General features: G+C 45.6%; 1 protein-coding gene across 1 annotated transcript; it reads left to right on the top strand.

Annotated features, from left to right (window-relative positions):
* Nucleotides 1-45: 45 nt before the first annotated feature.
* Nucleotides 46-6,999, top strand: LOC113962092 (EF-hand domain-containing protein 1-like; the record flags this gene model as incomplete). Its single annotated transcript, XM_027672906.1, has 7 exons — nt 46-274; nt 574-794; nt 1,501-1,641; nt 2,824-3,037; nt 3,380-3,527; nt 4,286-4,490; nt 6,487-6,999. Coding segments are annotated over 7 exons (1,284 nt in total), but the record flags the coding sequence as incomplete, so codon positions are not given.
* Nucleotides 7,000-10,018: the final 3,019 nt, after the last annotated feature.

Genomic DNA, 10,018 nt, shown 5'->3' with positions numbered 1-10,018 from the left:
CTCAGTGTGAGCAGTTTGTTTTCTTGGCATCAAAAGAAGATTCAGATCCATGATTGTCTGCTTCTCTTTTCTCCACCCCAGGTCCTTCGCTTCTACGCCATATGGGATGACACAAACCACCCCTTTGGTGACCAGCATCGTTGCATCATCCATTACTTCTTGGCAGATGACACAGTGGAAGTTCGGGAAGTGTACAGTAGAAATGATGGGAGAGACCCATTCCCAGTCCTGATGAAACGCCAGCGCTTGCCCAAAACCCTCGCGGAAAAGAAAAGTAAGTTTAGATGGGCACATCTGTCTGGGCTAAAGTGCCTTGGTGGGTGGACACATCCATGGTGGCTATGCCAGAGGTACACTGCCTCTGGAGAAACTTGGCTGAGAACATTCCAAGTGTCACTGTTTTATGGTCAAAGTTCTTTAAGTGATCACTAAATTCTTTATCTTTTGGGAAACAGTGGCATGACAGCAGTGCCAACAGCTCCCTGGAGCTATTTGCTTTTATATCCATTTTCACTTTAAAATGTTAACATCTACCTGATTAATTTACTTTTCCTTTTACTCCCTTGTCCTTAGTGGGCTTCCCAAGCTGTGTGCTGGAGATCACTAATGAGGAGGTACTTGAGTGGTACTCACCCATGGATTTTGCTATTGGCAAAACCATCACCCTCCTTGGACGCACCTTCTTAATCTATGATTGTGACAAGTTCACACAAAACTTCTATCGGGAAAAATTTGGCATCACAGACTTCCAGCCACTGCCAATCAGTGAGAAACCACTCGAAAAAGTTCCACAGGTACTGCAAACAATTTCTGAAAGGAAGGGAGGAAAGAAGTAGTTGGTATAAGCTCTTATAATAAAGTAGAGGTTCAGTTTAGTAAGAACCTATAGAAAACAAGTTCAACTTAAAGAAAAAAGTGAGTAATTTGAAGAAGACAAGGCAAGAATGGTCATATCAATATAAAAATGAAAGTCTGGCTGCAGCCATACTACTAAATTCTCCTCACTCTCCAAAACAGTTTTGCCAAGTCCAAACTGCCTACTGGTGATGATCACAGCACTTGTTACCTCCCAAATTGAGCCTAGGAATGGTTTGGAGTGTCAGTTGGCCTAGACCAAAAACATGGCGGGGATTAGGTTACCAGTGTAACCAAATGAGCTGTTGAGTTCCTGTGCATGGGAAGGTTTAGTTGGAACTAGATGATTTTAAGGTCCCTTCCAACCCAAATCATTCCATCATTCTATGATTCTCTAATACAGCCATAGTCTCTTTATTCAGAGAAATTATCTTGCTTTCTGATTTTTTTGATCCTCTTATATTTTCATTAAATCCAACACATGACCAGGCCAGTAGCATCTCTACTGGGCAGATTGTCACAGCTCTTGCTGCCTGGTGACAGAAGATTTCCTTCCAATTCAGACCGGTTTTGATAAGCTGTCTTGCAAACTTTGTCTTGTTCTCAGTTTCAGCTGTTTATGGTTGATATCTCCTCTGGATGCAGGTAATTCCTCCCCATAATGGTTTTGGCATGCCTGAAGACTCTCTCCAGAACTGCCTCCGCCTGATTCCAAAGCGTCCACAGAAAGATGTTATTAAGATGCTGGAGAATGATCTCAAGGTCCTGCGGTACCAGGCGGCCCTGGTAAGTGCTTTCCTTGGTGGAATAGTGCCAGCTTGTGTAGTAGAGTCAGGAGGGTGGGAGGAGCAGCCTGCTCAGACAAGGCTGTTGGCAAATTCTTCTCTGTGCCAGTGGGAGAAGAGAGTTCCCCAAGCCAACACGAGTGTTCCTCGGGGGATGCCAGGGGGTTACTGTGTGCTCACTGTGACAATGAGCAGCACGAGAAGGTAGGAAAAAACCCCACAAGACCAGAAAGCACCAACCAGACATGCCACAAATCCACAGCCATTTATGGAAAAACTCCCACTGCCAGCGGCACGTGACAGATGGCCCTGACTGGAACAGCCTTGCACTGGGCACTGTGCCCCTGCCTGCCTGAAACTGCTGCCACGAGCCAGAGCTTGATGTCTCTGCTGCTGGCTCCAGCACCTGCCCTTCTCCAGGCTAGTCCTGGATGCAGCAGCCAGCAAGGAGCTGTCCTAGCAGAGCAGCCAAGTGCCAGTGTAGAAGCTGGAGAGTCTGGTGTTTTCCAAGAGCATCCAGGCCCTGGCCTTTGTGCCAGCTTTCCAGTTGGTTTATGCAAGGAGCCTCTGGCACGTCCAGCAGTAGCAATGGCATTTCCTGTGCTGCCTGGTGCCTGCCCTCTCCAAACACTCTGGGTGAGTAAGGGCTGGTTTCTTTTCCCTATTGTGCAGGAGCTCCCTAAAGGTCACAGCTGACAAGTTCAGATCCACTTAATTTTAAAGGAGGCAAGTAAACTCACTGGTGTGTCAGGGCAGTGACTTCCTGTGACTAAGAGCTGAAGCAGCACCAACCTCTCTCAGGCACTCAGTAAAATGAAAAAAACGTAACTTTAATACTGAATTTTACAGCCTCTCTGGGATGAATCATTCCATATAGGATATTCCTTTCTCTTGGATTATTCAGTCAGTGGAAACACTGAATATACTTGGAGTGGAATCACTGCAGCCCAGATTCTGCTTCTGTTACCCTGAGTAGAGCACATAACCTTTGAAATTCAGATAGTGAGTGCTGTCTAGGGCTTTGTTACACTATGTCAGCACACCAGGAGCTTTGTTTAGTCAGCAATAAAAAAAGCTGTGAGCTCTGGGTGCTTATGAGTGGGTTACCAGGTACTCCTGAGCACCCCAGGAAAGGAAAACCTGGTTGAAATGTTCTTTTCCAAACCCACTACCTTTGCTTTAGGAATCACCAGTCCCTGAGGACAGAAATCGTCGTTTCATCCTCTCTTATTTCCTCTCTGATGACACCATCAGCATCTATGAACCCCCAATCCGAAACTCTGGCATCCCTGGAGGCAAATACTTAAAAAGGACCAGAGTTGCCAAGCCAGGGTCTACTCCAGAGGATCCCATATACTTTCAGCCCTCTGACTTCACCATTGGCTCTACAATTGAAGGTAAAATCCAGCCTGGATTGATAATACTCTGCTCTGATATGACATTTATTGCATGGACAGTGCATATCCCTTCCTTCACTTGAAGGATTTGTTGCTTCTGGGTCTCATCACATTTGAGCTTCCAGATCAGCAGCTGGTGTACACTGATATAATTCTGTTACTGTCAATGTCTGAACCTTTGAATCAATGAAACTATTCTTACTTCAAGAAGTGAAACAAATAGCAGAGCTGGCTCAAAGCTGAGCCCAGCCACAGGAGAGGAATCATGCTCTCTCCTGGACGAAGGGACTTGCCCATGCTGAAACACAAGTAACACTTCTTTCTTTAATGCCTCTTCCCCAGTGTTCGGCCACAGGTTTGTTATCACCGATGCTGACGAATATGTGCTTAATTACTTGGAAAGAAACGCAGAGAGTTTCCCTGCAACAACATTGCAGTCCCTGAGGGATCATTTTCGCCCACGGAAGGCAGTAAAGGACACTGTCAACAAGTAGGCTACAAAGGATGGTGTTGTGGGGCTAAACAACACTCAGGGTTGACACCTAAGGGCATTTTCAGCAGCCTCCATGGGCTGGCTGCTCTGCTGGTTATTCAGCTACAAGAGCCTGTGTTTGGACACATACAGAGGGAGCGAAGTGTGTACAATCAAATGTTGTGGCTGGTGCTGACCCAAAACCCTTGTGGGACAGCTCTGGCTCATGAGCAGAGACACTTTCAGCCAGATCATGGAATCACAGAATGGTTTGGGTTAGAGGGGACCTTAAAGCTCATCTAGTTCCAACCCCTGTGCTGTGGACAGGGACACCTTTCACTGCTCAGAGCTCCATACAGCCTGATTTTGAACACTTCCAGGGATGGGGGGGACACCTTTTCCCAAAAGGCATCAGTTCACTGTAACAGATGCTGCCAATTTGAGCTACTTGATCATTGCAGGCTTAGTGGGTGGTTGGTGGAATCTTTTTTTTTGACATTTGTTCCTTCTTTGCTTATCAGCCCATCAGAGCTTAGACCACAACCTCTTTTTTAGCTGTCTGGACCCAGTTTGTGTGACCCAGTAACAACCATGTTCCCTCCACCTGTTTGGAGGCAATATCATGGTAGTTCAGGGGCTCTGCTTGAAACTTGAGTTGTCCACAGTCCCCAGGACTGTGGAGGACAGAGGGAAATGCTCCTTTTTCACACAAGTGTCACAGTAAGGCTGCCAGAATCAGCTTTTACATGAAATTCTATTATTCTTTTCTTCTGCAGTGACATCCCCAAGCAGGCCCTGGATGACTTAATTGAGGAGGTTCAGAAAGAGCTGAAGCTCCGTCACAGCTACTTGAACACCAGGAGGTTTCATGAGGCTTTTCATCAGTGTGACAAGGAAGGCTCTGGAATCGTGGACAAAGGAATATTTTTGGACCTTTGTGATAGGTTGGAAGTGCCAACCAGCACCATTCTTCTTAAAAAGGTCAGAAGGAAGGGGTGTTCTGCCTTTCCCTCCTATAGTTCTTCCAAATGACCTCTTAGAAAAACCAACCCTAACCAGCTGCTTTACCCTACAAAGAGGAACAGCTTCAAGAAAAGGGCAATAGAGTCCCCATTTAGAAAGGCTTTTGAGCTGATGGACTGAGCCTGTGTCTTAGAGGAGATAATAATTGCTGTCCTCAAAGGAAGGGGAAGAAATGTTACCCAAGTTGCCCCCCATGTTTGGTTGCACAGTCATGTGAAGCCTGAACATTCCTGCTGGCTCAGGTCTTGGATGAGCAGAAGAGGTGTTACATTGTGATAGGGATCGGGGATAGGCTACTGCAGACCTATGGAATGTCTGTCCAGCACAATTGGGATTGAGTAGAGATGACACTGAGGTGCTTAAGGAATGAGCCTTAGGAAAGCTTAGAGGTATTCTGGATTTTGCAGCAACTGAATTGAAGGTTTAAGAACTAAGTATTATCACAAAAAATTAAATAATAAGAAAAAAAGAAATTAGAATCATAACCACTTGGTTAACATAGCTGGGGACTATGAGCAACAGCACGTGGAGATCACAGTCTCCACAGCAGAAAATGTGAGGGAAACTGAGAGAAGAATTCATGCAGCAGGGATGAAGGATCCTTTCAGGAATATGACTGGCAAGGGTGCTTCCTTAGCATCATATAACAGGCAGTAGATTAGTGGCCAATAAAGGCAGACTCAGCGTTTAGAGAAATCTAGAAACCAGAGGGAGTAGTTCCCTTGCTAAAATAACAAATTTTCTAAACCAGCCAAGTGTGAGCATCCCAGCCATGGCTAGAAAGGTGCACAGGCAGGGGATTTGTGTCTCTGAATGTGGATGAATAAAGGCCCTGGCCAGCACCCAGGGCTAGAGTTCATCAGACCTCCCTTCACCCTGAGGAATTTACAGTGTGGTGGGTCCTTCCTGCTCCATCTGAGAATGGGAGAGGAAGTGACATGACCAAAACTAGCTGGAGAACCTGTGACAACTTAGACTAAACCTCTATGTTTGAAACCCCAGTCTAGGGCTTACACACTAAAAACATCCCTCTTCTCTCTTGAAATCTTAATACCAGTGTTCCCAGAGCCCTTGGGAGCGTGGCAGGGCTATAAATTAAACATAGGGCAGAGAGTGAACTGCTGCGTGGGTTGGAGGGGAGCACAGCTGTCAGTCACACCAGAGCAAACCCCGGTGAATCTGTCTCTGGGCGACAAGAGGAAGAAGAATCCTTTCAAGGAACTGTGATATTAGACCTTTTCCATCTGCCTGGGTGTCAGAAGGAGATTAGTTATGCAATTAAAGAAACAAAAGCCCTCTTTCTTCCCCTTAAGCACTCAAAGGCTATAGCTCTGTAACACAATGCAGGGTCAGGCACGGACACCAGAACTGGCTCATTAGTCGGGCTGTCTCCGAGCTCAATTATCTGTGTCTCCCCTTCATGCCATGTGCACTCACCAAAGTGACACCAGGGAACAGGGACAGTTAGATACACAGCCCCCATCCCACTTTTGGCAGGGCTTTCTGGAAGATTTCCTGTGGCCTGTGTCAAGTCTGTGGCCATGCTTTGTATTTTTGTGGGTCTGTTGCCACTGTGATGATGCCCAGAAGGAAATCAAGATTAGACTCAAGCACTTCAGCTCTTCTTGCACAGATTAGTGTCATCTATAGGCATTCAAGGTTGGACTTGGACCTTTAGATCAATAAGTCCAACCTTTAGACCATCAACTCTTAGATGGTTGGATTTGATGATCTAAAGGTTGGACTTGATCTTGCAGGTCTTTTCTAACATTAATGATTCTATGATTCTAAGTTTACCTGTGAATCCGGACTACCAAGGCTCTTCCAACAGGGGAATAAGATCTCCTGCTCTGACACAAAAGCAGTACCTCTGGGCACTTTCCCCTAAAAAACCCCCTTGATTTTGCAGCTTCTTCCAACTCTTTATGGTGTTTGTTGTTTTTTGTCCCCACAGCTCATTGACTATTGTTCCCTTGGAGAAGACTATGTAAACTACCGTGACTTCCTTCGAGCCTTCCCTAGTAATCTTTTCCCAGAACCTGAAGCACAAGATGAGCAGTTAAATACTCAGGTGACTTGAAGACCTTGTGCTTCAAAAACGATGTTCCAGTCTTCACCTTTGCTTCACTGTCCCCCTTTCCATAGAACCAGTTAATTCCACCCTTATTTTGTTAACTTTTTTCTTCCCTAACCTCTCCCTGCCCTTTTGGCCACCACCAAACTCAACTTCACAACTGCTGGATGTTGAAACGAAACTCATAGAAGAAAATTTCTGAGAACCAAAGTTGGGTTCTCTGTTATCTCTCAACTTTTTAGTAAAGTATTTTAGAGAGCTAAAGCTCTCCGAAGCCTGGAGTGAAAACCACTCTAGTTTTCTCTCGGAGTCAAAAGGGCCTTTCACCCTCAAATAGTGAAGACTGCCAGTTTACATTGGTTTAAAATTGCAATAAAAATGCAGTTGCTATAACAGTGTTGGTAAATCTGTTTTAAGTAGAATTACCTCAATGGCTGGAATAGTTAAGGATTAAAATAAGGGAGGGGGGGAAAACTCCACAAAGTGACATTTTGGATTTACTCAAAATGGGGTAGTGAGTTTAGCTATCTGGAGATAGCAGGGGTCTGGACACAAATCTGCTCACAGCAGCTCTGCATGTTTTTAACAAAAGGTTGGGAGAATGGTTTTAGGACTGAGATACCATCTAAATCCATCTTATGCAGCCTGTCATCTCACCAGGCAGGGCTCCAAGGAAAAGGGAATACTGGCAGTTGGCATAGCAATAGAGTTTATGACACTTGTGCTCCACTTAGAGTCACATTACTCATCTCTCCATGAAGGTAAATGTGGCAGGGATGTTATCACCCCAAATGTCACCTGCCAGGTATTGCCATGGAGCACAAATAAAAAAAAAAGGCAGCTGTCATGCACACAGAGGAGAACAAAGCTCTTTGGAACAAAATGCTTCTTTAAACCAGCTTTTGTGCTGTGGATTCCCACTTCCCCTCCGAGAGCTGAGTCTCCACATGACAGCTCCCTCCTGCTCCCCTTCTTCAGAAAGGTCACTCCTCTTCCCTTCTGGGCCCGTTTTGTGCTGCTGATCACTCTGACTGAGGATCACTCCAGGTATCTCTGGTCCACCTCACTCTTCAAGAGACCAGGAAATTACATATGAAATTACTGGAGCTGTAGAAAAGAAAGTCTGAAACTATTTTCTGCACATGCTATGAAACCATAACCTAATCCCGAGCCAAGTCATGTCGTATCCCCGGGCCAGCTGCACAAAGTATACAATTTAACTCACCAAAAAATATGTGCCTAAACCACATCAGATAAATCATCTCCTCCAAATACCCTTCTCCTCCACTCCCTGTGATGAAGGCAGCCACAAGTAACAACCTCCAGAGCAGCTGCTTGTGTTATGGACATGGGAAATGTGGGAAGATGAAGCCCAGCTGGAAGGGCATGGATTGACAGGACAAGGGAGAATGGCTTTAAGCTGAGAGGGTAGATTTAGATTGGATATTAGGAGGAAGGAATTCTTCCCTGTGAGGGTGGTGAGGCCCTGGCACAGATTGCCCAGAGCAGCTGTGGCTGCCCCATCCCTGGAAGTGTCCAAGGCCAGGTTGGATGGGGATTGGAGCAACCTGGGATAGTGGGAGGTGTCCCTGCCCATGGCAGATGAGCTTTAAGGTCCTTTCCAACCAAACCATTCCATGATTCCATGAAGAGGAGGACACAAGATGCTGCAAAGGGAACAGATTAGCCTGGTATGACAGGAGAAAAGACCAGTACAACCCGTCACAGCTGCTCTGCCACATGTACAGCTTAGGAGTGATAAAGCATCACTGGACAGCAGCAGTGGAAGAATCTATGCCTTTTATTCATTTATTTCAGAAAAATATTTTTGCTGAGTTTATCACAAGAGTCATTTAACAACAAACAACAACAAACAAAATCCGTACAAAAACTGAAGTGACAGAAAGAATGAAACAAACAAGATAAAATACCAGAGACTGTTAATTCCCCCCACCCACTCCAAAATCAGGAAATACGGAAGTAGAGAAATCTTTCTCGAGTTCCTTTGCTGAAGTTTGATCCATTGAGTTCAACATTTTTGAGGAGAAACTACATGCCTCTGCCTGGCTTTTCCAACAGCCATTCTTCCCAGCAAAACTCCATACACAGCCCCGAGCCAAAGGAACATATTTCACTTGGGTATAAAACCTACCAAGCCAACCTTTTATTCCTGGAAGGCTGTAAATCAAACCCCATCATTTCTATCCACTGTTTACACAATTTGGGGTCCATCTACCAAAGGCAAGAGCCTGAGGCTGCTGTGAACCCGCGGGCACTGCAGCAAAGGCAGGGTAGCTCCAAGCTTCCAGAGTCACTTGCAGGCAAGGAAGAGACATCTTAGAGTAGCCACTCTTCCCTCCAACAAGGAAGCCTACCATACATTTTAAAACAGTGAGGTGAAGGTAAGGGGACCTACAGGGGAACTGGAACTTGTCTACTACTAGCCCAAACAGGATGAGTAAGAAGAAAGAATCCTAAACAACAACAACAACAAGACAAAACGCAACTGTAATGCCCCATAAGGTAAGTGTCACTCAAAAATTGTACGTGAAATGCTACATCTGTTCTTCCTCCACCCCTTCCTCTTCCCAAGCCCATTCTCTAACTATCTGAAGACAGAAAGAGAGAACTACTGCTGGTATTATACAGCTCTTCTAGGCTAGGACAGGAGAACACTATGCTTCACACTAAAACCCACAGGCTACTCAATTCCTGATCTCCTTAGGTTGGATAATGGACACGGACTACAAAAGCAGTCTCAAGCCCATGGGAAGGGTGCAAGCAATAGTGTCACACTGGAAGTAAAGACCTGCAGTTTTGGATAGTCTCCATCACCTCCTGCACTGTGGTGGACAAGAGCTCCTGTGTGGGGTTGGATCTTGGATCTTGGTGTTGGATTAAAGGCTGGATTTTTATGACCTTGGAGGTGTTTTCCAACCTCACCCAACGATTCTGTGGTGTTTCCTGCAGATGACACAGGGCTTGACAAGATGGGGCACGAGAAGAGCATCCACTCAAGGGAAGTGAGCTCGTGGCATTTTATACACAGAGCTGTCAAGGACAGACTGACCAATAAGGGCTTGTAAGGAAAACACTCCATTTGGGAAAGAAAAAAGCTCTTTGGGTTGAAAAGAAGGCTCGATCTGCTGAGAAATGACACGGACACAGAAGCAGTTACTGTGGGCTTGCAGCTGAGGGATTGTGCTTGGACTAGAACACAGAGACAGGAGCAGCCCCTCTGATGGAGAGGGGATTGCAAACCTCCAGGATGAAAGTGGATATTGCCTCACAACAAAGGCTCAGCCTAAAAAAAAAACCAACCTGCCAGGTTTGGGTCTAACAGAAGGATTGAGATTTCTGAGTACTAAATATAGGGGAGGGCAAAAAAAAGCCCCATCGCCTATAGGTTTAA

The sequence above is a fragment of the Neopelma chrysocephalum genome, unplaced genomic scaffold (genome assembly GCF_003984885.1).
Source record: "Neopelma chrysocephalum unplaced genomic scaffold, ASM398488v2 Primary Assembly neopelma1_104966, whole genome shotgun sequence".
Lineage (NCBI taxonomy): Eukaryota > Metazoa > Chordata > Aves > Passeriformes > Pipridae > Neopelma > Neopelma chrysocephalum.
Note: the sequence above shows the minus strand (reverse complement) of the source record. Positions and strands in the feature narration are given on the sequence as shown.